Source organism: Homarus americanus, unplaced genomic scaffold (genome assembly GCF_018991925.1).
Source record: "Homarus americanus isolate GMGI-L3 unplaced genomic scaffold, GMGI_Hamer_2.0 scaffold36188, whole genome shotgun sequence".
In the NCBI taxonomy this organism is placed as follows: Eukaryota; Metazoa; Arthropoda; class Malacostraca; order Decapoda; family Nephropidae; genus Homarus; species Homarus americanus.
The window spans coordinates 5,206,242-5,233,820 of NW_024718183.1; the positions used below are offsets into that span (position 1 = coordinate 5,206,242).

A 27,579-nucleotide genomic window follows, 5' to 3' on the forward strand; every position below is an offset into this window, starting at 1 on the left:
GGCCCGGATATTTTCCGTGGGTTATGAAGGGATGAACCTCTGATACCTTCATAGTTTCTTCAGTCGAAAGGAACCCTGCTAGACTAAAGTCTAGTAAGGTAGTTTTTATTTTGCCGTCTGCTGAGATATCGACACTTACATTTTCCTCGTTGATGAAATTATGGATCACCAAGAAATTGTGTATATTTTTTACAATTTTAATGACGTCAAATAGAATTTTTAAGGTATTGATGTCTTTGGTTTTCTTGGTGATCGCGCGAGCCCAGTGCCTGAGGGTTGTGCCTGGCGGTTGTGTCATCACTATGGCAGGGACCGACGGGTATAGGCACACCAGATTTGGGACACCTTTGACTCCCTTGAGGCACTTGAGTGTGTTTGCCTCCCTTTCGGCCATAGCCACGTTGCCGTGAAAAGTTTTGAATACTTTTGAACAGAGTGTTGAATGCTCCGGGTACATTCCGTCTGGTAAAGAATAAAGGGTGGCAAACTCACCTTCACTGAGCATTGTTTTGCCCTTTACCAGTTTTTTAAAACAATATTCTTTTGACAGCCCATCGGTGAAGGATGGAGTGTCAATATTATATTTAAGTTTCTTTCGGAGTAACCCTTTTCTGCCCTGGGGCTGCTCACAGCAATATTGCTCACAGCTGCCTTGGGGCTGATCACAGTAACACAGCTCACAGCTGCCCTGGGGCTGATCACAGTAACACAGCTCACAGCTGCCCTGGGGCTGATCACAGTAACACAGCTCACAGCTGCCCTGGGGCTGATCACAGTCCTGGAGCTGCTCACTGCCCAAGATGCTCTCGAGTAGAGCTTTGCACCCGCAGATCAAACTCAGCAAAATAAACATCACGGCTCCCACTAATAGGGTAAAGAGAAGAGTGTTTAATTTAGACCTTTCGGCCGCCTCTTGGTGAACCTTGACTAAGAGTTCGGCCAGGTAGTCCTTCTGCGCTTCCTTTAACAGTCTCGTTATGATCTCACCTACCAGCGGAACATACTCCCACTTGGAGATGAACCAATCTTCATGGAGGTCAACATCGGGAGCACCACCCCAGCGGTGCTCCCCGTGGATCACCACCACCTGGTGCGCCATGACCCGAATGGCTTGCTCAAGGTCAGCATTACGGAAGCGTCCCCACAACGCGACGGCTACGACCACCCAGACAAGGAAGGCCCACGAAAGTTTATTTTTCAAAATCATAATATATTTTCTTATGATATTTAATAACTAAACCCATGTTAGAAAAATAAAATTTCACAACTGGTGTATTCTTTGGGGATGTGAACACTGATATTTTGACTTACAACAGTTATTGTGGTGCTGGTTGTGGTAGTGGTGCTGATTGTTATAGTGATGGTTATTGTGGTGATGGTTATTGCGGTGGTGCTGGTTGTGGTACTGGTGCTGATTGTTATAGTGATGGTTTTTATGGTGATGGTTATTGTGGTGATGGTTATTGTGGTGGTGCTGGTTGTGGTAGTGGTGATGGTTGTTATAGTGATGGTTTTTATGGTGATGGTTATTGTGGTGGTGCTGGTTGTGGTAGTGGTGATGGTTGTTATGGTGATGGTTATTGTGGTGGTGCTGGTTGTGGTAGTGGTGCTGGTTGTGGTAGTGGTAATGGTTGTTATGGTGATGGTTATTGTGGTGCTGGTTGTGGTAGGGGTGCTGGTTGTGGTACTGGTGCTGGTTTTGGTACTGGTGCTGGTTGTTATAGTGATGGTGTTTTGGTGATGGTTATTATGGTGATGGTTATTGTGGTGATGGTTATTGTGGTGGTGCTGGTTGTGGTAGTGTGGTTGTTATGGTGATGGTTATTGTGGTGGTGCTGGTTGTGGTAGTGGTGCTGGTTGTGGTAGTGGTGATGGTTGTTATGGTGATGGTTATTGTGGTGGTGCTGGTTGTGGTAGTGGTGATGGGTGTTATGGTGATGGTTATTGTGGTGATGGTTATTGTGGTAGTGCTGGTTGTGGTAGTGGTGATGGGTGTTATGGTGATGGTTATTGTGGTGGTGCTGGTTGTGGTAGTGGTGATGGTTGTGGTAGTGGTGCTGGTTGTGGTAGTGGTGATGGTTGTTATGGTGATGGTTATTGTGGTGGTGCTGGTTGTGGTAGTGGTGCTGGTTGTGGTAGTGGTGATGGTTGTGGTAGTGGTGATGGTTGTGGTAGTGGTGATGGTTATTGTGGTGCTGGTTGTGGTAGTGGTGATGGGTGTTATGGTGATGGTTGTTTTGGTGATGGTTGTTATGGCGATAGTTGTTATGGTGATAGTTGTTTTGGTGATGGTTGTTATGGTGATGGGTGTTATGGTGATGGTTGTTTTGGTGATGATTGTTTTGGTGATGGTTGTTATGGCGATAGTTGTTATGGTGATAGTTGTTTTGGTGATGGTTGTTATGGTGATGGGTGTTATGGTGATGGTTGTTATACAAATTTATAACAAATTTGTATTATTTGGCAAATCACATGACGAAGGAAGTCTTCAAATGTGCAAATCTGTTGACATTGCCACCTGCAACATGTATAAGCTCGTTTTTTCTCATCTGCCTGTGGTTCATTAAAATAACGTTATATCTCTTGAACTCTATTACTTAGTCAAAGCATCACCTGTGAGATGTGAAGGTTTTGAGAAAATTCTGGACAAATTCAGTCCTACAAAGCATGTTTCCTTCCACACGTGCAGAGTAGGTGACTTACTCTTGAAGATATTAATGGGCGTCTTATAGGACAATATCCTGCCATTAACCTCCAAACTCTGCACTTAGATCTCTCTTCACATGCTGATAGACAGAAATATGAGAAAATCAATAAAATTGTGTTAGAAACAAGGTTGTTTTGATGGAATTACAATTCTTCAAGTCAATCCTGTTCATTTTTACAAAGCTGGCAAAGACCTTTTCAATGTGAAGCTTCTCTCATTATATATATATATATATATATATATATATATATATATATATATATATATATATATATATATATATATATATAGTATATATATATATATATATATATATTCTTCCTACAGGTCATTTGACCTGTGCCCTGGTGGGCGAATTCCCGTAAAAAAAAATTTCTTTCTGTTATAACACCGTACTTGAAATGAACTGTACTGCACACACATACAGTACATACATCGTTCATTATTATTATTATTATTATTATCCAGATGTCCTCACACTCCAAAATGAAGATATTTTATGGAGAAAGACATTATTGCGTGACAAGAGACGTGACCGATGGCCCAAGCGGCTAACAAGCCGATCAGTGGCGAAGAGGATAATTATTAAGTAAAAGATTATTGGATTGTCATTTATATACAGTATTGCATTATATAATAGCTTTAGATACCAGTTTCAAACGGTATACTCTAAAATAATTGAAAACTGAAATTTTAAGAGGACAACGATATTTATTAATGAGCGAAAGTAAAGGAAAATAACTTTCAAATCCCAAAGGAATTGTGTTAGTAGTAGTGTGTAAAGCAGCAGCAGACGCTCACTACCGGGGACTGATCAGCAAGTACAACAATCTATTGAACTTTTAACTTATTTTCAGACGTTATTGATTGACAAATGTTAGAATAACTACAAACTTGTATTAATTGGGATTTTTAAATGTGTTTTATGAGGCATGACAGCTGTAAAGCTTACTTATTGAAAAGGGTTTTATTTTTACCTTTATCCTCCTCGCCACTGATCGGCTCGTTAGCCGCTTGGGTTTTGACAGGATGGTCAAAGCTCTTGCACTTTTTTTTATTAGTTTTTTGTTTTATACTGTATTTAAACATGACCGCCGTCAGCAGAAGAGGGGGCTATTGAAGCTCCAGACATAAGACCCACTGCCTTATGGTTGTTAGTGCTTGATTTAATACTTAACCTATGTAATCCATCTAAAGGTAAAATTATTGGTAATTTTTCACTTATTGCCACTACGAAATCGAAGTTGAAATTATGTTTTTTCGATGGTTTTTGATGTATTGTGAACGAATTTGACCTTCATTTCTGACGCAAACCAATAGTTTCTGAGATAAGCCCCACTCTCATCTCACAATCTCGAGATTTGCTATAAAAATTAAGGTAAAAAGTGTTCAAAACTCATTGGAAACCATCGGAAAATCAGATTTCAACCTGACTTAACCTAACCAGGGAGCTCCACAATCGTTCCATGTTCTGTGTGTGTACAGTCACGGTCCGAGTAATACCCAAATGTAGCCGCAATGAAGTCAAATAATGGTCCTACTTGAATAAATCGGACTGCCAATCACTTCTCGACTAGTATTTGGTGTCACGAAGTAAAAAAAATTGGAAATCGTAATTTAATCTGAGTTAATTGATCGAGTGCATGTACCTAACCTAACCTAACCTCGACTAGTATTTGGTGTCACAAAGTCACAAAAAATTGGTAAACTTAATTTAATCTGAGTTAATAGATCGCGTGTATGTACCGAGGGAGCGAGTAATTACCCAAATGTAGCCGCAATGAAGTCAAATGATGGTCGTACAAGCGTAAATTGGGCTGTGAATCACTTCTCGATTATTATTTGGTGTCATAAAGTCACAAAAAATTGGTAAACTTAATTTAATCTGAGTTGTGTTGTGTTAGGTTAGATTAGGTTAGGTTAGGTTAGGTACATGCACTCGATCTATTAACTCAGATTAAATTAAGTTTACCAAATTTATGTGACTTCATGACACCAAATACTAGTCGAGGTTAGGTTAGGTTAGGTACATGCACTCGATCTATTAACTCAGATTAAATTACGATTTCCAATTTTTTTTACTTTGTGACACCAAATACTAGTCGAGAAGTGATTGGCAATCCGATTTATTCATCGAGGACCATTATTTGACTTCATTGCGGCTACATTTGGGTACATTTGGGTAATTACTCGGACCCGTACCGTCATGTATGAACAATTGAACATATATAATAATGTTAGGTAAACTTGCATAAGCGCACCACACACTGTTAGAAAGTCAAAAAGATATTTTTCTAGTGTATTTGTGTGTGTTTAGACCGAATATTACCTGCATTTCCGGCGGAAATTGGCCTTTTTTTCATAGGTATTTTTTTATGGGACGTTTTCCGGAAAAAATAATGGCTAAACTAATTAAAAATACACCAAAAAACACTAGAAAAACCAAACCTAACCTAACCTAACTGACTCTCACCATATGATGGAATCACCTATTTCTTACATTATTGCCGTCTCTTCTTTGTCTTTGGGATAAGGGACGAGTTAGGACAACGCCACATATATTTTTGCGATATTTACATTCAGTCTTGCACTTATGACACTTTACTGAGGTTGGGAGAACACCATGCCATCAAAAAAGGGCTGCAGTTTCTTCGTTTATTTCCCCAAAACTTGCAATCCGCTCCATATAATTTAAGTGACACCCATCACAGAATTCCATGGTCGGAAATGAATATGAATTTGGAAATACAGTATGAGAAACCCAAAATAAAAGGCAATTTTGATTGGGCCAAAAATACCGCAAGTTAAACCAAAAATCATTTTAATAGGTTGCAAAAAAAAAAATGCCTTTGATTGGCGGCGTGACGAATACGGGAATGCATGAAGGGGACATGCAGTGTGGGAGGTGAGGTAGGCGATAATGGCAGAAGAATAATGGAAGAAAATAGAAAATTTTGGATACGCTATCTCCGTTATTATACACTTGCACCGGTAATATAATAGATGAAAATTATCTTATTATTAGACGTCTTATTCGAATATAATAATAGATTAGTGTTAGGAATGTGTGGTGTGAAAATGCAATAATACCTAATGTTAAATATCTCACTTAAGCATAATTTGCACCAGAAATGCCATTGAAGGTAATTATTCGTTTTGGTAAATGTTTACGAAACTGTTATCACTAGAAGTTGTTTGTTGATTTGGTATTATTTTACTTTCGGACAGGGCGCCCCCAAAAGTTATAAACTACTGAAACATTTACATCTCGCTATTCTGAGCATTTTGAACCCCATATATACCAGGCAGAAATGGATAATAGAAGCAGCCTGGGTAATGTCATTGACCAGTCTCACAATGGCCCTGGTGAAGGTTGGTTGTCATTTGTGCTCCTAAGATTATTTTAAGTTTATTGCCGAGTTTTATGAGAAAGACGATTATTCTATCCAATTCTTACATATCCCTGGTTCTTCCAATTCTAACTAAGGTATTGTACTTTTGGACATGGCGCGCCCCAAAGTTTTTAACAACAGAAACATTTGGGATAGTTTAAGTTAGGCCTACCAGGGGTCAGGGGGCGGAGTCCCCGGTTAGGGGTTATGTTAGATTAGGTTTTGTTAGGTCAGATGACTCTTGTTTTCAACCCCCCACCCAAAAACCCCGATTTCTCAGGCTCCCCCCCCCCCATTATTGATGGGGGGGGGCAAAAAGTATCAATTTCTGCCCAAAATGAAGGTCAGAATCGTTTACAACACATCAAAATACACTGGGAAAACATATTGGTCAACCCCTAAGGAATCCTGTCCTAAAGTAAAAATATATTGTTGATTTTCTTTATTTTGCTATGCTTATTATTTTGATAATTTTAAGTATATTAAAAGAAATGACAACTTTCTATTATATTTTTTTTTATTTTTTACGATTTTTTTAAATTACTCTATCCTACGATTTTAAATTCCTTGTTAGAGGACAGGGCATGAAAGATGAAGGAAATTACTGGGTAAAAACACGGCAAACACTGATGTTATGGCATTAAACTTGCGTCTCCAGGTGCATTTCAAACGCCACAATTATTTTCTTACCGTAAGTCACTTAATTCCCTACCGCTGCTATTCCTTCCTCTCCAATTGTATAAATTGTGTTCCATTATTCCTGTTCCTTTTAATTAAAGAATTACGCATCTTTAATAGGTTTAGAATTACGTATATACCACTTTATTCTTCTTTTGTTTATTAAATGCATTCTCTGTTCTCTTTATATCTATAGTGTAGTGTGAACATCAAGTGATGATTACGTGTTAGAGTGTCTTGTTTACATCATGTTTGATATACGTTGTTGTGATTATTCTTCTTGCTAATTATCAGGCCTAGTTCTTGATGATTCTTGTTTGTTAGCTTTTATATTGTGACCATGGTTTAATTAACGCAACATTAAGGTAAGTTGTGTACGATTTTCTATTAGCATTACAGTAAGTCCTCGTATAACGTCGGCCCGCTTAACGTTGTTTCGGTACTACGTCTCTAATCTTTAGATGCCAGAAATTCATTTAGCGTCCCGATGACTCGGTACAACATTGTTTTACGTCATCACGGACTACTTTTTTATGGCGCATCACCCTCTCTTGTCTGGCCGCACTACGCTCTCTCGGCTCTGCGCAGAGTCTCAGTGACTTGCCACCCTCCTCCACTCCCTCCATACTCCTCCCGCACTCCCTCCATACTTCTCCACTCCCGCCATCCTCCTCCTTCGCCCCACTACCCACCACACACTCGCTCTACCACCTCTGCCCATCAGTGAGTACCAATACAAACTTTGTACGTAGTTGTATATATATGCACTATTTTCTATAGAAATGGCAATGATTTTCTGTATATTTAATGTATTTCATGTGGCAAAGGGAGGCTCAGAATCGTAACGCTTGTATTTTATCTATTTCTTATGGGCAAAATTGACCCGCTTAACGTTGTTTCATTTGACGTCGAGTTTTTAGGAACGTAACCCCGACGTTAAGCGAGGACTTACTGTATATTAAACACAGAAATGGAAATGACAATGCATGGAACCTAATAGATCCTCACCTAACAAACCCTGGGTTTCCATTTCTGTGTTTAATATCATGCTAATAGTGTGCAAAATTTTTTTTAACCAAATCGCACATTCCCTTCGGGTGATAACAGTTTCGTAAACCTTTGCCCTCGTTTTAGCACACCCTTGAATTTTTTCATCAGATATTTGATTTTCTGATGTATTTTGATGTGTTTTGTTCAGATCTAACCTTCGTTTTCATGGGAAATGTGTCGTTTAAAAAAAAAAAAAGTGTAAGTCATCCTTGATGAAAAATGGTTATTTTCCATTAAAAACGAAGGTGAGATCTGAACAAAATACATCCAAGTACATCAGAAACCAAACATCTAGACCCCTAACTTTCACTAAATTAACCAACCTTAACCTAACTTAACCTACCCTCACTTAACCCCAGCGGAGGCAGGCAATGTGACATACCCTCATGGCTCCAGACAGCTCGCTGTGGGACAAGAAATGGCGGGTGGAGAATTATTGATTTAATTTCTTAGGCTTTCCTCACTTGTGCGATTTTTCTGAAAGAACATGTTTACAAGAGGCTTCAAGGGTTGAGGAATGTATTACTGTACTCTATGATGTAGAAATTGCCAAAAAGTAATTGCTTCTATGCGATTTGAAAATATGTTAAACCGAATAATAACCCCATTGAAGAAAAGTGTCATAGAATAGTAAAAATTACTGATTACAACTATAAAATTCCCAAGACTTGTTTGTGGCAACATGTGAAATACTGGAGTACCAAATTCTTGTTTAAGTCATCCAGCGATTTTAAGGATTTTAAGTTTTGAAATCAGTAGTATAGACAGTTCTAAGACACTTTCTTCTAGGGCATTTCTTGCGCTCATGATTACTTTAAAAGAAAATCTTCAAAAAAAAAAGGAAAATCATCATATTTTTTATTTTTGCTCTAATTTGTTGGAAGTTGAAATTATGTTTTTCTACCGCTAATTACACCAAACCTAACCTAACCTAACCTAGGTAAAATAATCATATCGGTTATCCAGCGATTTCTAGGATTATAAGTATTAAAAGCAGTAGTACTTACCTTAATTAGACTCGGAAGACTCAGAGTTGGGGTCATCCTCTTCGTCATCCAAAGGTGTTTGTCAGCTTTATAGCTACAGGGCTGGTTACAGTTCGTGCAAGTAACCTCAGTTGGCAAAACACCGTGTTCCTGGAGAATTTCAACGCCTCACCATCGTTACTGTAATATTCAACGTGAAATCTTGCGATGGCTTGGAAGTAATCAACATCACAGCCATTGCACAAGGGAGACATCTTGGAAATACAATGTATATTCAAATTCAAGGGGGTTGTGGCTGGAGCCTATACCAAGCTGTAATTGGTTGATCCCAAATCATACCCACCAATTAATGTGTCAGATTCTTCCAAAGAATAACTGTGCTTGTGTCAGACTCTAGTGCATGTGGAGTACAGCATACTAGCCAACACATGAACACACAGGAGCTAACTGGGATGGTGGTAACACCAACGACACTTCCAAAAATTTATTATAATTTTCTCTGAAAGTAATCATGAGCAGAAGAAATGCTATAGAAGAAAAGTGTCTTATAATTGTCTAAACTACTGATTCCAAGACTTAACATTCTAAAAATTGCTGGATGACCAAAATGAAAATAATGCCATCTATAAATTACTTAGGCTAATGTTTGTAAAGGTTACAGGTGTAGTTGGTGGGTACAGGCACCCACTGCACAATGGAGCAACCAATGAATCCTACTAGTTCAAGTCTGCCCTTAAGGAAAAGAGCACAGTCGCGACATGAATACATTGATCTGCTGGCCCATCGAAGGCAGTCCAGTGATCTTAGATGGGCAGCCCGTGAATGGCACTCAAGAGGCAACTACAGATATGGAAATCAGCTGACACGTGAGGAGGTGTTTGACAGAGTTATGCAGTCTGACAGAGTGAAGCATACTATCAGTCAGGTGAGAGAAAGCTATAATACTAAACAAAAGTTGTAAATTTAGTGCCTAGTGTTAATTACTTTTACTACTTTAGTGTAATACTAATCATGTTGAAGAGGTTTTAATGTTTTATGTTCATCTATTCTATTTTCTATTAATTAAAAAAAAAATCTGAATCCCTGGTTATGATCATGGAGTGAACAGATGGTGCTTTTTTGTACCGGCAGCCCTTGTTTTTACATTGTCACCTCCCCATCCCCCAAAAAAAAAGAGGACTGTACGAGAGCTGAGACTATGTGAGAGTTTTTATGTTTACACAGTACAGCATTAATAAACATTTACAGAAAGCCAACAGTAATTCCAGGCAAAACCTGAAAGACATCAAAGCATATAAATATGTTTACAGTCCTCCAGTACACTATACAGAACACCATGTTGTGGAAACATTTTTGGAAAGATGTTTAAAAAAAAACATCACCACAACAATTTATCGGAGGGTTAACTGAACTACAGGCAGTCCCTAATTTTTAAATGGTTCCATTCTTGAAAAACCTTTCATAACTTGATTTTTTGTAAATTGGATCACATTTTCTCATAATGTCCCATTAAACAGACAGTACTCCATAGTGTCTCATTAAACAGGTAATACCCCCAAATTACAAAGATTTCGTTTATGAAAATCTGAAATTATGTGTCCCGTGTTTCAATTTACTCTGTACATACAAAAATTCTGAAGTTACAATTTTGTTTTCCTGCACCAAAACTGGTCAGTTTGTAAACACAACTAACTAAAGAACAAAACATACAAGTTAAAAGCAAAGAAATGAAGTGGAGGAGGCTGCACTCAGTGGGTGAGGAGCGACTTTGTTGTGACCCACGTCATGTTGTTGGGCAGGTGGTGAGGATGGTGAAATCTGCATTATTTATTGGGTGATCGGAAGTGTGACTATGGTCTTAACCACCATATTCAGCAATCGGAGACTACAGTATACACACAATATATATACTGTATACAGGTGTACAATATACAGTATACTGTATATATACAGGTACTCCTCGACTCACGACCTACTTGACTTACGACCACCCGGACATACGACCGCCTCAGTCGTACCAAAATTTTTTCAACTTACGTATTTTCGGGTCCCGACGTCAGTGATTGCGCTGTGTACTGACAAAATTTTCGTTTGTAATTCCCTTTAAAATGGCTGGCAAGCTTAAAAGTGAGAGATTTGTGGTGCTGAGAAGAAAAAGAGACACTCATTTTAGATTTTCTATGTATTATTTAAGCATTTTCGGCTTACGACCTGGATTTGGGTCCCTAACCCCGTCGTAAGTCGAGGAGCAGCTGTATATATATAGACAAGCTTTAGACAAGCTTAATGATCTTTGCCCTAGTATTACATTCAAAATTGAAAGAGAAATAAATGGATCCCTTCCATTTCTTGATATGCTTATCATTAGAAATGGTCATAACTATAAATTTAAGGTGTACAAAAAGTCTACACAGGTAGACAGTTTCATACTTTTTTATCGAGTCACCTGGAATCTACCAAAATGTCAGTTTTTTTTGCTATGTATTTTAGATCACTGCGTATTTGTGAAGCTGAATTTATTGATGAAGAACTGAAACACATTCATTCCATTGCTCATAAACTTGGGTACCCATCATTGTTTGTTGATCATTGTTTTAAAAGGGCTAAAAATTCCTTTCCTTCTACTCAAACCAGGCAAATTCCTACACTTAAGAATATTTTGACTGCCTTATCACAGTGAATTTGTCCCGTTAGTTCAGTCCCTTAAATTTTAAATATTAATGTTGGTTTTAAGTATGACTCGACTATTACCAATATATTAATCAAGAATAGCCCAACTTTAAATGTAAATGGAAGTGTTTACTGCATTCCATGTGGCAACTGTGGTGGGAATTATTTAGGACAGACTGGGAAAGCATTGCAACTCAGAATTAAACAGCACAAGTACAATATCAGAACAGCATCTGAAAGCAGTGCACTGTTCATTCATGTTAGGAATAATAATCATCCCATTGATTGGGAAAACAGCTTAGAGGTGTACAAATCATCATGTGTCACAGAAAGACTTCTGGTTGAAGCTAGTTTGATTAGGGAATTAAATTCTATTAACCTTAGTGATGGTCAGTACAAAACTGATATGTTACACAAATTTATTTGTCAGTGGCCCAAGGATAAAAATGCTTTGAAAGCCTTGGTGTTAGATGTAGGATAGATAATTAGTGGGTCCCATATTTTTTACCTGACTTAACTTGACTAGTCACGTCGCCCTTTCTCTTAAGCTCCTCTGCGTGTGTGTTGGTGTGCGGATTAGTGGATGTCATGATTATGACCTGACCTCATGTTTAATTAGGTCACCCTGTGTATTTAAGCCTCTCTCCATCCATGTTATTCAGTTGCCTCTAAAGATGTCTTGAATAAAGACGAAACCTAAGGTGCTCCATTGTTTCCCCTTTCCCTGTGTGATTTTATCAAGATTTATCTTATCTACGTTTTTTATTGTGGATCTACATAATATATGTATATACTGTATACAGTATTAACCCCGCTTTACACGGTTTCACTTTCCGCGATTTCTCATTTACGCGGTACCTTGCCAGAACCGGACTTTCACTTTCCACGGTGCATCTACTCATATACGCGGTGAAGTATAATTTTTTATTTTTTTTATTTAGCTCATAAAATTCATACAAATTACCCGGCCAGAATATAATTTACATTGCTGGAATTCTTACAATATGATGATCATTTTGAATATAAACATCATGGATTTTGCATTAGACATACAAATTTTAGATCTAATGTAATAATTTGGTTTACACAAAGCAAATATTTTATCCTTTGTGCAGAATATATGAAGTTTACATTCAAAATATTCCCTGACCTGCAAGGAATCCAGAAATGTCAATTATATTATCCTAACTTTAGTCTGAGTTATTATTTATTACTAAAAATGTAAATATACTATTTTCTCCCAAAGCTTCTCTGGTAGGGAGGGAGGGACCGACCCAGCTAGGGCGGAGTATTTTGATTGACAGATAGTGTCCTTGAAGAATATTTCTTTGTTTATTTACTGAAGATATATGTTTTAGCTCATAAAATTCATACAAATTACCCGGCCAGAATATAATTTACATTGCTGGAATTCTTACAATATGATGATCATTTTGAATATAAACATCATGGATTTTGCATTAGACACACAAATTTTAGATCTAATGTAATAATTTGGTTTACACAAAGCAAATATTTTATCTTTTGTGCAAAATATATGAAGTTTACATTCAAAATATTCCCTGACCTGCAAGGAATCCAGAAATGTCAATTATATTATCCTAACTTTAGTCTGAGGTATTACAGTATTTATTACTAAAAGTTAAAATCTAGTATTTTCACCCACACTTTTCTCTGATAGGGAGGGAAGGTGCGGGGTGGGGGAGGGTTGGGACCGACCGACCCAGCTGGCGTGAGTGTGAGGAGGGGGGGGAGGCAAGGTGGGGTACTTTGATTGACAGATAGTGTTGTGAAGAATATTTTTTTTTTTTATTAACTGAAGATATTTGTTTTAGCTCATAAAATTCATACAAATTACTCGACCAGAATATAATTTACATTGCTGGAATTCGTACAATATGATGATCATTTTGAATATAAACATCATGGATTTTGCATGAGACATACAAATTTTAGATCTAATGTAATAATTTGGTTTACACAAAGCAAATATTTTATCTTTTATGAAGTTTACATTCAAAATATTCCCTGACCTGCAAGGAATCCAGAAATGTCAATTATATTATCCTAACTTTAGTCTGAGGTATTATTTATTACTAAACGTTAAAATCTAGTGTTTTCACCCAATCATTTCTCAGAGAGGTAGGAGCTAGTGAGTTGTTCACTTTACTCGGTTTTCACTTTCCACGGTACCCTGTGGGTTCAATTGACCGCGTAAATTGGGGTATTACTATATATATATATATATATATATATATATATATATATATATATATATATATATATATATATATATATATATATATATATATATATATATATATATATATATATATATATATATATATATATATATATATATATCGACGGGGGTTACGTTCTGTAAACGGCAGTCGATAAAGAAACCGTCGATACCGTGATGGTTACGTAATTTTTCTAACTATTATTAGCATATGTTGAATAAATGTACCTTTAAGCATTAATGCGTTTCCTTTACACATAACCTTAAATAATAGTGTATAAATAATAATATAATAAGTGGACAAAAATACTAGCAAACTTACGATTTCATTTATTGAAGTGAACATCGGTCCTTACAGTAAACAATACAGTGTACAGTATATACAAGTGTGATGATTGAGGCTTATTAAAAGCCTGACCAGTCGATAATCGAAACCGTCGATAAAAAATCCGTCGATAAAGAGGGAGTACTGTACTATATATACTATATATATACTATATATATGCTGATAACTTTTTTCTTCATAGGAAAAAAGAAAACACGAAGTTCCTAAGCACTTTCTTGTAATTTGCATCTTCTGGTTATCAGCATATAAACAGATCACACGCACCTACAGTAATTTATTTGCATATACTGTACGTTTATACTGTATATAAATATATAACAGCGAGAATCCCTCTTAGCCCCAATTAATCCGGTAAATAAAGGTTTTACTGTACGATACAGTATATTTAAATGGATTAACTAGTAAATTCCGGCTGATGTTTGTAGACCATATCCAAAAACTCGAGGACCCCATCCCATTAACCCTTCCGTGGTCTTTCAACACAGATTGCATCACCAAGCACTCCCATGCTGGCCCCACCCCTCCAGTAAGCAGAAATTCTGGAACAGTGGACCGGCCCTATTAACTACCTAAGTTCCTCCCACTAGCCTCTTGGTCTGCCAGATGTGTCTCTAAGGGTACAATTTGGGGTTTGGATCGTTCTACCCATTGTTTACTTAAATGAAAAAACTGTTCCTGTAACGTCGAAAGACTGGGAGGGGGTGAGATTGTAAACAATGCTATTTACATCAAAAGACCGTGAGGTGTTGAGATTTCCGACCATGGCCTGGAGTACCAGAGGGATAAGTTGCCCTATAATGCAAGAGCTGCCTGTCTAAGGCCTCAGCCAGAAAAATGGATTTCAGGGACAGTTCTCCTTTTATGACTGAGATCAGAGTGGGTGAGGGGTCTTTCTGTGCTGAGTAAGATTGTCTAACATTAGCCAAATAAAATAGTAAACTGGTGTTATGTGGTGAAGGGGTTAACCTTCCTAGATCTCAAGGACATGACTTGAGGTTGTTAGAAGTAAATGCAGGTAGCTGTTGTGTGTGTGTGTGTGTGTGTGTGCACGCGTGTGCGTGCGTGTGTGTGTGTGTGTGTGTGTGTTTTTTTTTTTCTTGATAATGTAGCAGTCATGATAAATTAGTTCTTGTGTTTTTAATGACAACAGCCATTTTGTGAAGATCCCTTCAAAGGCTCTGGTCGTAGCTGATATGAGACACTAGCTACTCTTTCAAAATATGATGTGAGTTCTAGGTTGGTCTGATATAAGTCACCTACTGGTTTCCATCATAATACTGTATGTGATTTCAGTCTTTATTTTCATATTTTATAAAAATAATGTTTTTTTTCACCCATAGCTGGTGGTTGGTGGAAGTGATCATGATGTACTTGTGGCTGAAGCTGAAGGGATTCTGGAACAAATGGGGCACACCCAGGAACTTGCAATCATCCGTCAGTTTGCTTTTGTCCTTCCAAAGATCATGAAGAGATTGTATGACAAGGTGCTCATCAATGAGGATGGAGTTGAGAAGGTAAATTTGGATAAATATCATAAGTACTGCACTTGTTACTTTATGTTAAGAATATTGTGCAGGTGTCAGTCATGAACTTTGAAGGGAAGAGAAAGAGACAAAGTAAAGAGAATAAAATTTATATCCTTGAGCACAATATTAGGAGTAAACAGAGTTCATAAGTTTTGAAATGTCAGCTTTGCTGGCAAAGTGTACTTTGGCTCTGCAATACATTCATTTCATTGTACACAGACTTGAACTGTTCTTTTCGGTCGTGTATTTGGAAGCCATTCAGTTAGAAGGCAAATAACCCCGGATTGCAGTAATGTCTGTATGTAATGAGTTGGCTCTCATTGCTGCTTTCTCTTGAAGTTTCATGAGGTCGCTAACACAACCATTTTGTTTTCACTTGGTCTAGTTGCTGGGCATATATTTATCTCGCCTTTTATAACTGACCCAGTGGGTTGAGCAGCTCGTTTACTACACTGACGCACTGAAGAGTTGACCCCCTAGACTTTCACTTCAAATTTCTTGCCATTTACACTCACAGGGGTACAGTATAGCTTTCTCTACATTCCTAGGTTATTTCTCGTATATAGTAGCCTTGTGTTATTTCGTAATTTTTTTCTTTCTAATTTTATTTTGTATTACAGTATTTTGCTGGTCCTCTCCATGGCATTGCACCCAAATGTAATTTTGTACACTATCTTAATTTACAGTAATTCTTATTATATTCCTTTTGCAACTGGGGAAACCTGTGAGGCCTGAGCTCTTAACATATTGGTGAGAGTTACATGCTCTCCCGCTGTACCTTAACACCCTAATGTAAAAATTGTAAGATAATTTGCCTCAATAAATCTGTGTATCTTCACTCAAAATGTGTATGTTTTAGAATTAAAAGTACTATATGTACAATAATTCCTAGATTCGACCTCGAGTTTCTGAATTTGACTTCCATACATTCCATGTCCTGCTGTCACCCACATGACCAGACGGAGGGCGAGTCAGCTGTTTAGTCCACAACTACACATACTTTAATGTACGCTAATAGATTGCTTTATATAGGTTGGCTTGGCAAATTAATATTAGTCACACATGTAAAATTTTTATCGTCTATTAAGTTTTTAATTTTTAGTTTCACCATTATATTGAATTACTGTACATTATTGTATTTGGTAGATATACTATATGGTAAATAAAAAAATGTGGTAACTTTGCAGTGGGTGGCCAGCCACATGGACTGTAATTGGAGAAATTTACTTTGCTTATACATAAATATTTATGGCTCTTGATGCAGCTACCAAAATTTTGTATTTTCAAACATACAAGTATGAATACAATATACTGTGTGCTTGTATTTATTATAAATACAATGCAGTACCCAAATTTCAAGTGTATCAAGTGCCATAAATGTTTTTAAGTAGGGTAATTGTGCACACACAACCCAGCCACACAGCTCACATTAACCTAGCCAGCCATGACGTTAACATCCCTGACAGACAGACATTTATTGAGTTATATGCCTGAAAAGTATTACCTGTATAATTAGCCACTAAACAAGCAGGAATAGAATGATAATAGTGATACACAACCCTCGCATATAGTTGTGTTAAAAGCTCATTTTCTCAATTTTTTTACTCTTGGGGGAGACAACCATGCTTATGGCTTAACCATGCAAGTGAACCGCCCCTCAAACATAGTAAAATGATCGTCTACTTTACAGTAAATGTAATCACCTCAAATGATGCCTGAATTCCACATCCTTAATGAAGTGATTCAGGCTATTCCTAACCCAGATTACATTGGAGTTACATCTGGGATATCGGCTGGGGTGAACTAAACCTGTGTCAGGCCATGGGAGGTGTCGGACCATGTATTTCTGGATCAGGGAGGTACAACCTATATCAATAGATCTACAAGTGTAAAGTTCTTGTGTGAAAGTTGACAATCCGTGAATACCGTAAGCTCTTGTGTGAACATTTTTGTATTTCTTAATGGCACAGGATAATTATTCTTTGACACTTTTCAAGTAAAAAATGCATATCATCGTTAAAGATATGTACAATATCATGATTATTTGCCTGTAACCTTTTTTTTTTTTTTACATACAGGAAATTAATTTAGCAGATTTGAATTTAGGCCTCTATAATGTATTGGTCTGCATAATTCTTTGGGGTGGGAGGACTATTCCCCCACCAGTGGGTTGCCAAGTGACTTACACCTTGGGAGAAAATCAGCTTGAGAGTCCCTGTCCACTCACTTCCTCATCAATTTCTTAATCACTCTTTCCACAACTTTCATAACCTGATCTAACATCTTCAGGCCTCTGATATTGATAATAACAGTTTATTTAGCCAGAAGAACTCAGATACAGAGTCAATAAAAATCATAATATTAACATGGCTGAGCCAGTTGAGAGCCTGAGCTCTCTTGTAGGCACCTGATATATACCGTACAATTTATCTCAGAGAAGTATTATGTAACATTTAGTATCATCTGGAATGGTACACATAGAATGGTGGTACTAAGAGCATATCAAAATGTTACCATGGTTACTTCGATATTTATTTATTTTTATTTTTTTTATTTTTTTACATTTATATTATAAGTACATAATATATACAAACTTTACAGTGGAGTTGATATACATAATTATGATAAGGGAGGGAAGCAGTACAACATGGGTTGTATTAAGGTGGAACAAGAGGACAGAGCTGTCAGTATCATGTCTAGTTGGCATATATATTTATTGCAGTGGTAATTTGTCTACGGTATCTACATGATAATTTCTGAAAAAACGGTTTTGGTGGTATACAATAAAAGCAGGAATATAAAGTAGGTATTACAAAAAATATTAATACTTAGACAATAGATTTTTTTAAGAGATGATTTAAAGGGAGTATAGTCTTTGCTCGGATGTAGTTCCCATGTTCAAGTGTATCACCTTTACCCTTGTGAATATTTATAATGACATGCTTCAGCCATTAATTGGAACAGTACTGTACAGCCGTGGTCCTCTGGTCCCCAAGATATGCTAGGGACTGTTAGTTGATTGAAAATGTCCAAAGGAGAGCCACCAGACTGGTGCCTGCACTTCGGCACCTCAGCTACCCAGAGAGATTAGAGCGCCTGCAATTGCCTAGCTTATACTACAGACGGGCAAGGGAGACTTTATTGAGGTGTATAAGGGTACTACTCGGTCTAATGCCCTTACCTGGAGCTGGCAGACACGTGCCCCACAGGGGGTCACAACTCGGGATTGAAGTCCAGAAAACTGTGGGGGCAAAACTTTTCGGAGAGTGTTGTGATGGCACCGAGTGTGAGCTCTTTAAAGACCAAACTTGACCAGCACTGGAGCAGGTTCAGATACATTCAGAATCACTGCATGCCCAGTTCTTGCCTACAATGCGTAACAGAGACATGACCGACTGCCCAAGCGGCTAACGAGCCGATCAGTGGCGAAGAGGATAAAAAGTAAGTAAAAGTAATTCTTGCGCCTGGCCGGATCCTTTCTGTGTGGCAAGTCAAGTGGGGTGTGGAGTTGGGGGAGGGCAGGTGGCATGCGATGCAAATTTCTCATCAGAGCATGAGGAAATTCATGAAAGAAGGAAGGAAAGGATGGATGTAATTTTGTTTTCACTATATTATCTTAGGTTTACATACTGTACTTGGAAGAGTATATAACAGATAAGGACCTTTATTTTATGACTACTTGTACTGCATTATGATGTGACATACATTTCTTTATTTATAACTTTTTTCAGGTTGTTGTTCAGGTTTTAAACAACGGTATTTAAATAATGTATTTACAATAATGTTGATATGAGGAAAAACATTGAATATGTGGGTGGAAATCACATTTATTTTTTATATTTACCAACACAGGTCATATAGAATGTCATACCTGTATTTATTGTTCCTTTAATAATACTTTCCTTGGTAACTAAAAGCAAATACTGTAGTTGACTGCTGTATAGGTATACCTGAGAAAAGGTACTGTCAACAGGTTCATTTTATGACAAACTTTAACTCATGTTGAATTTTAAAAAAAAGTTCAAAAGATATTTTGTATGTTTCTGTGATATATATTTTGATTTATTCACACTGTAAAATGAAAGTACAGCATTTAGACCAAATGTTTATGATCTTTATGGTTCTCGTCAGCTGCGCAGTACTTTGATTGAGACACCTGTCGTGCTGCTGCCAACTCATCGGTCCTACGCAGACTTCCTTCTTGTGTCATACATCGCATACCATTTTGACCTTCCTTTGCCTGTGATTGCTGCTGGAATGGGTAAGACATTGCATTTCTTGGTAAATTGTGACAATTATCTTCCCTTGAAATATAGATTACGTTTCACAGAAAATATATTGGTTGAAACTTAGTGTTGAATTATAGAAGTTTCTCAAATACTTGTATAATAATAAGTGATACTTTCAAAATTCCATGATAAGGATAGAAGGGAAAAGGAATTTGGTCTTTGGGAGAAAGAGCTACCAATCTCTAGAAATTGCTTAGCTACATCTTTTATCTCAAAACTCTCATTACATAGGCAGTGTGTACTATGTAAATTTAACGAAAAAGTTACTGACATGCAACACATTAACTACAGTGCCATCTACATGTGAAAATTGAAACTACTTTCCTCAGTTGCATTATCCATTTCAGGATGTACTGTATTTCTATCTAACAATGAGAAATATGCTGATGGTGGCAGGGTAGCCTCCACATGCTATGAGGCTCCCACATGGGTTGGAGTGATTCTTTGTGTATTTCTCTGACCCCTGTTCTTTGATAGTGTAAATCAGGGGGGCAGATACTCAAAACACTTTGTAAGTTACACGTTCAGTGACTTTATAATGGATTTAGAGATATTTTACCTTACAAACTGCTGACAGCGCTGTAAATCCCTGTACTCAAAACTATTTTGGGATGTTGTCAGGGCATTATCACTCAAATGAAAACTTCGTGGAGTAAGTTTTCCTGCGGTTTAATCAGCCAATCGCAGTTACGCTTTCAAAACATACTGACCAATCACAAGCTAAGGATATTGACTGGCTTAGGGGCACAAGATTTATAAACAACAGAAGTTTAAGAAGCTAGTCAAAGATTTTCCACATTCTTTTTGTTGACTAAAACAACCCAAAGGACCCCCAAGTTGGTAACAGTGAAAAGCACACCTTTAATCTCCTTACCTGGTTTAAAGGTCCCTGGTAGTTGGGCATTGCTATGTATGCAGTGTTATTGAGAAATACCAGCATGTCAGATAGTGTCCTGAAACTTTTCACTGGGAGATGTAGCAACACAGCAATGTGGGAGGTGGGAATGTGACACTCTTCCCTTCACCACACACCTTGTCTCTGTTTTTGCAGCCTCCACACACTAATCTATTTATAGCCCTTAGCAAAGCCTATGGAACCCTAGCTTACGTCAGTGATCAATTAGCATATGACAAGGGATGATGTAATTTATGTCAGTGACTTTTAAAAGGTTAATGTTATTTTTCATTGCAATAATATATGAAACCTATTTTCTGCAGTATTCTTCGATAAAACAGCTTTAATTAGGTTGATCATAATGTGGGCATGTACGTAGAGAGATCTCTTGACCTGTGCGAGGGTATGGTGAATAAGAATGGTCACTCAGGTTGAAGTTAATAACTTTATTATAAATTGGGGTGTAGGGAATTGAAAATAAGATCACTAATTTTTATCATAAAAATTAACATAAAACAAAGTCAGGTACACATTAAAACATAAGAAACATAATAAAACATTATAATAAATGTTAACAAACATACAGGGTAAACTAAAATATGTTTATAGTACCATGTAACAGTTGCTAGTTCATGAGGCAGTGTACAGTCGGGGACAAAAATTCTCGCTCCCCGTGGTAAAACCGAGTCACGGGAATGAGTCTCTGAACTGACTTACCCTGACTGTTGTATCTCATTTGGTGTCGATGCTGCTTCATTTTGGGCAGGAGGGAACTTTTGACCCTGACTGTACATGTCTCGCCATTCCTGTCATATGTTGTAGTGTTGATTTGCAATTAATTAAATTTAATATGATAGTTTCAATAAAAATATTGCTTATGTCTATCATAATAATACTTTCTATTAATGTTCATTTTAATATTAACATTAGATGTTAGAGAAGTAATGTGAGAATTTTTTTTTTTTATTTACTTGGTTTCTGTAACCATCATATTTTTCAGGAATGCATCCCCAACATAAATCAGGGTACCACTGTATTATAATTGTATTGCTATTTTATTGGTGATTAGTATATTGTGTGCTGTGCAGTATCTTCACTACCCCTAACAGAGGGTCAGGGATGGGACCCACTTTCACCATTATCAGTCATTGTATCATTTTTATTGGCTTAAGAAGCATAGAGCTGTTGAGTGACTTCTTGTATCCTAAGTTTTTCTCTTATATTTCAGATTTCATGAATATGGCTGTTATTGGTGAAAAGCTAAGGGGTTCTGGAGCTTTTTATATCCGACGATCATTTATGGATAATGCTCTTTACTGGGCTGTGTTTCAGGTAAGAGTGATTGTTATGAATACACTGTTGATGAACTTTGTCCATAATATTAAATTTTTCTCAAAACTTATGATATATTTCCTTTTATTTGTATGATAAAATTAATGTTTTTCCTGCTACCGGGATGTCCCAAAGGTCACCCCCCAAAGGGATTTAATTTCCGTAATACAAAAATAACTCGTAACACCTGTCATGTAATTCAGATACAGTATAAAATAAAATGTGAGAAGATACAAATAAACGTCATGAATAAATGTTTTGACTGGTGACCATTAGCTTCATACCACTTTGCGTTGGATGAATACATGACACATGAATTCAACTCAATGTCTTGACACCAATTTTGTTACAGTCTGTTCTTAATTTATAATTTAATTTCATGTTCCTCAACCCAGGCAACCAAATGAGGGTTGTACTGTCCTGTTGTAATATGAGGGAGGGTACTGTCCTGTTGTAATATGAGGGAGGGTACTGTCCTGTTGTAATATGAGGGAGGGTACTGTCCTGTTGTAATATGAGGGAGGGTACTGTCCTGTTGTAATATGAGGGAGGGTACTGTCCTGTTGTAATATGAGGGAGGGTACTGTCCTCTTGTAATATGAGGGAGGGTACTGTCCTCTTGTAATATGAGGGGTGAAATTGATAAGTTAATGACAGGTAGTCACGTCCTTGGGAGAACACGGGTAGTCCTCAAAAAACTCTTGGTAATTTTTACTACAGTAGTCCTTAAAGTCTTATAATAAATACAGTACAGTACTATCACACATGAACTCAACTGACCACTGTTTACATCACACATTGGTACAGTATCACAATGTCATGGATAATGGAAGATTAAAGTTGGTTTGTTGTCCTTTGTCTGCAACTACCTAATTGATATTTTTACTTTTTTGAATAATTTTGTAAGATACCAGTATTTTAAGATTCCCAGATACAGTTAATGATTTCTGGAATTTCAGTAGTCTGTTGTAGATGCACTGTTTATTCTGTGTTATCATTTTATAGAGTAAATTCCTTGGATTTTAGTTTAAATGAAAAAGATTAGGTTCCTTTAAATTATGTGTTTACAAGAATCCAAGATTATCAGATTTATGTTCTCTTGGGTTTGTTAAATCCTATGCTGTTAGTATGGATAAAGGAATTAAGACTAAATCACTTACTTTTCACTTTGTAGGAATATGTCCAGACTATAGTGAAGTGTACTGGCTCTCCATTAGAATTTTTCTTGGAAGGAACAAGAAGTCGGAGTGGGAAGTCGCTGCCTCCTAAGATTGGTAAGTTATTTAGTAGTGTTGATAAAAAAAAAATTCTAGTGAAACCTTGAAAGAGCATAAGTGGGTTTTTCTTTTTCCATTTCTTTTATAACTTCAGTATTTTTACTGTAGATATCTTATATCTGGCCTATGGCTCGCATGAGTGATATCTGGCCTATGGCTCGCATGAGTGATATGGTAAGACTCGGCCAATTACATGTAGCTACAGAGGTTTATTTGTGTTATGGTAAGATACACTATCCCTGCAGATAAAATTGTACATAGTTGGTTAAAGGCATAATGGTCTTTTCTCTCCATAAATACAGCTTCTGCCATATTTGTATAAGGTTTCATTACTCACAGAGGATGCAGGTCAGTAGTTTTTCTTTCATTTAGGGATTAATTACATTGCAATGCAAAAGTCCCCCAAAAATGGTTCACATCTTCATGCAAGTTCTCGGTCATTGCCATTTTGTCAAAGGGTCAGCATATTATGCCGTTGTTGAATATCCATATACAGTATTTAACACATTAATTCTTTCCATATTTACTATTTTATAGCCTAAGTCTTGGATTGAGAAACACCAAAAGCTAGGCAGTCCAAAACACACACACACACACATGCACACACATACACATTTTGTGTGTGTGGTGTGTACTGTATACACAAATTGTGGTGTGTCTAACCACATTAAATGTGTTTTTACCTCATATGACACAACTTTGGAAGGTCAAATATATTTCTATGATTTTATTAACTTTTTTACTTTTCTTTCACACTTGGGGTACAGCTATTTACGGTACTCAGAATTTGCATCAAATAGGTTTAAATAAATACCCTCTGGGGACAATGTTGCCTCAATTGCTGAAGCCCCTTTCATATCCAGTAACATGCCCCAGATATTTGAAACTTCATTCTCTTACTCACTTTCTTTTAACTTCATTCATACTAACATTATTTTTTCATTCCTTCACTCATCCTTACTTATTTTCACCAGTGCACCTTTATTTACATTCATTGTAATTTTTTTTCTTGTACAGGAAAGTATCTGTCTACTGAAAAGTTTGGGACTACAATATAAACTTCCCCTTAAAAATGGATAAATGCATAAAATGGATACTATCATGAACATGTGTCCAAGGAAAGCATGTACAGTAATAAATAATAGTAGACTTGTGTCAGTTTGGTTCTTTCTTTAGTTTCTGTAAATTCCTGTATATTAGCTTGTTTCATTATTCTTTTAAGCTCTCAATGTTAAGTTAACAAATAATATTTTAATGTGCCATCGTTCTCCTACAGTCACCATATAACTTACTCCTCAAATTCACTGGAAACAAGTACAGTACTGTAGAATAGTCACTCACACCACAAATTACTCTACACAGTGCCAGTTGCATGATTTTCCAATTTCTCCTTATTTACTCTCTTGTAATACAGTATGTGGACAATTACATAAAAGAAATGGTTCGTAAATGTCATATTTAGAATGCATGTATCGAATGGCTCGACCATTCTGCGATATACTGCATTCGTCAAAATCCCGGGAAGATACTGCATTCTCTCAGTGTACATACTCTCATTAAATTAGAGTAAATATTAAATTGAATTAGACTTTACCAAACTTTTTAAAATTACTTGGCATTATTGTTTAATTATGTCATCCAGGCCCTCAGCTAAACTTTGAACTTGAAGAAAGATTGTGTATCCAGGTTTAAAAGTGTCTCTATATCCCATCAGGACTTCTTGGTTGTGTGTCACAGTGTTGGTTGCATGGAAGACTCCCAGACTTGGCTATTGTGCCCATAAGCATATCATATGAACGAACTCTTGAAGAAAAACTTTATGCATATGAACTTCTTGGAATACCAAAACCTCAAGAATCAACTTCGGTGAGTAGATTGTGAAAACAGAGCACATTTTGAACACATAAAATTCTGTTCATTTGTATAACAGTAAAGATATATGTAGAAAACTGTATTACTTAAGAATATGAAAAAAGATTTTGTTCTAATGTGATTGATTCTTTTGTTTTTGTAGTACATTGCAAGGTCTTTAGTCAGAATATCTGTAGTCTAAAACATCTAAAATTCAAGTATATTCGAGATTCCCACCAAAATGGCACACGAGTTTCCAAGGATCACTCTTCTGTTCTCTTTACATTACTGTAGCCTACACCACCACTTTTGTCATTGTTTTACCATTTTGAATTTGAGGTCTTCCTCATTTTTTTCTCTTATTTCTTTGGTTTATGTTCTTACTCTGCCTTTGTAATGTTGTCCATTACAAGTGGTTAGGCAATGTTGCAGTGATGGTGTACTTATTTATGGGTCACTTTTGTCAGAAAAGGATAAACAATGTCTTTTTGAGTCTTGAATGGGCAAAGAAAATTTTTGAGTGAAAAAAGAGGCCGGTGAACAGTATACTGTACTGTATTGGCATTTTAACAGTTACTGAAAAATTAATCCTTATCCAGGACATATTTATTATGAAGATGGGACTGGTCCCTTGTGGTGTTACATTCCAAGGAACACACTTGCTAGAATGGAGGAAAAAGCAATACATGGCATGAAGAAAGCTAAGGACACAAGTGTGAGTCGTTGAGGATAGGCAAAAAGAGTTCATCCTTTTTCCCGTGAAGGAAGTAAAAGTGCTTCTGAGTTAAAAAAGTACTGAATGGGCCTGGATCACTCATGAACTGACCACTGATGGTTTGATAATCATTATGTGATGGGATCTTGAGAACACTTTTGTTAGGTGGGGCTACCAGATCATTGTAAGATCAGGATTTATAGTGTGAAAATACCTGTAATATAAAGACTACAGAACTCACTCCCTTGGAATTCAGATTGGAGATCATCCACTTTATTTTATAACCTATGAGATATCAACAAGGATCCTTTGAGATCTGCGCTACTAAAACACCCCTAGCAGAGATTGCCAGTACCCAGAGGGCTCTGATGTATTTTAACAGCCTTAGGCTGCAAAGCAACACCTCTTATAGAAACTAGAATTAATTCAGTATACAAATACCTGGTCTGGTAGTTGCTTTAACCCTTAAAGGACGGCAGACATCATATGATGTTTGAGAGGAAAATGCGTAAAGGGCGGCAGATATCATAATACCTGTGTTATGAAGTTTAGAATTTTGCACCATTGTTTGGGTGTGCTAGTGGCTGTGTTGTCTGGTTGCTATGACAACATTGGCAGCTTGCTCCAGAACTGGAAAAACATTTATTTCTGGTTCAACTCATGATTTTTCCAAGAAATTATTATTTCTTGTATTCATTAACTAAATATAAAATTTTTAGGGGTAAAAAACAGCCTTCTAATGGTGCAAAAAAATTTAATACATCTTAAATAGGGCGCATTCTACATGTATTTCAGCAACATTATCTTATGCGATTTGCTCCATTTTCTATGTAGCAAATGACTTTCGGAACGTCGGGTTAAAATCCTAAGTTGTGCTTATGCATTCTGAACCCATTTATCTATAAAGTGGTTTCAAGCCTCCGCATTCTCCTGCTTCCTGGTGTTCATATGGAATGAGTCATGTTCTTACTTTGGATCAGTTTTTCTCAATTTAATGGTTGCATTAGGTTCAGTTCATGACCCTCAAGACATTCTTATTCAGGTACTTTACTTTCAAAACAGTTACAATCCATAAGCATAAAGGAAGTCAGTAAGGTACCCATTGATGTGGTGGTTGCCTCTAATATTTATTGAACTATGTAATTTTAAAATTATCAAACTAAATAGTCTCTATACTGTACGTACTTCAATAGGCTGTCCAGATGCATCTCCATCACTTGTACTGTACAGCTTCAGCCAAGTCAGCAATATGTGTTTGTCATTTTTTACAATCATAAGCACAGCCAGCTGACTGCATATTTTTTGAGACAAGTAATTTATTATTATTTGGGTGTGTTTATCATCGTAGCAGCAGTCATCTGGTGTATACAGTGTTTGGAAGGTGAGGTCATCATGATCATATCTTTACCTTTGGTTATTGTGCAAATTTAATCTTTGTCTTGTTAACAGATGCAAGCGAAAAGAAAATTATCTGTAAGTCTTCATTTGTATTCGGTATTTGTATATTTAAAGCACCATATACAGTACTGTTTAGTGAATGAGGTTCTGCTCTTCATATAGCAACATATAGGAAGAATATGAGTTTGGTAGGCAAGTGCAGGATAAAAGAGCTGTATGTGGGTA

At 36.8% G+C, this 27,579-nt stretch overlaps 1 protein-coding gene across 8 annotated transcripts in view; it reads left to right on the forward strand.

The window, feature by feature from the left end:
- Positions 1 to 3,432: 3,432 nt before the first annotated feature.
- Positions 3,433 to 27,579, forward strand: part of LOC121859288 (dihydroxyacetone phosphate acyltransferase-like) — a 42,040-nt gene continuing 17,893 nt past the window's right edge. For 2 of the 8 annotated variants that reach the window (XM_042356065.1, XM_042356066.1), the window contains exons 1-7: positions 3,433 to 3,528; positions 9,468 to 9,738; positions 15,412 to 15,585; positions 19,729 to 19,858; positions 22,010 to 22,113; positions 23,288 to 23,387; positions 25,105 to 25,256. In XM_042356065.1, the coding sequence (XP_042211999.1) occupies positions 9,508 to 9,738; positions 15,412 to 15,585; positions 19,729 to 19,858; positions 22,010 to 22,113; positions 23,288 to 23,387; positions 25,105 to 25,256 (891 nt within the window). In that variant the 5' untranslated portion in view covers positions 3,433 to 3,528; positions 9,468 to 9,507. Of the gene's footprint in view, positions 3,529 to 3,702; positions 3,905 to 9,467; positions 9,739 to 15,411; positions 15,586 to 19,728; positions 19,859 to 22,009; positions 22,114 to 23,287; positions 23,388 to 25,104; positions 25,257 to 27,579 lie in introns of those variants that run through there. The other 6 variants (XM_042356072.1, XM_042356071.1, XM_042356067.1 and 3 more) reach the window with 6 other exon arrangements.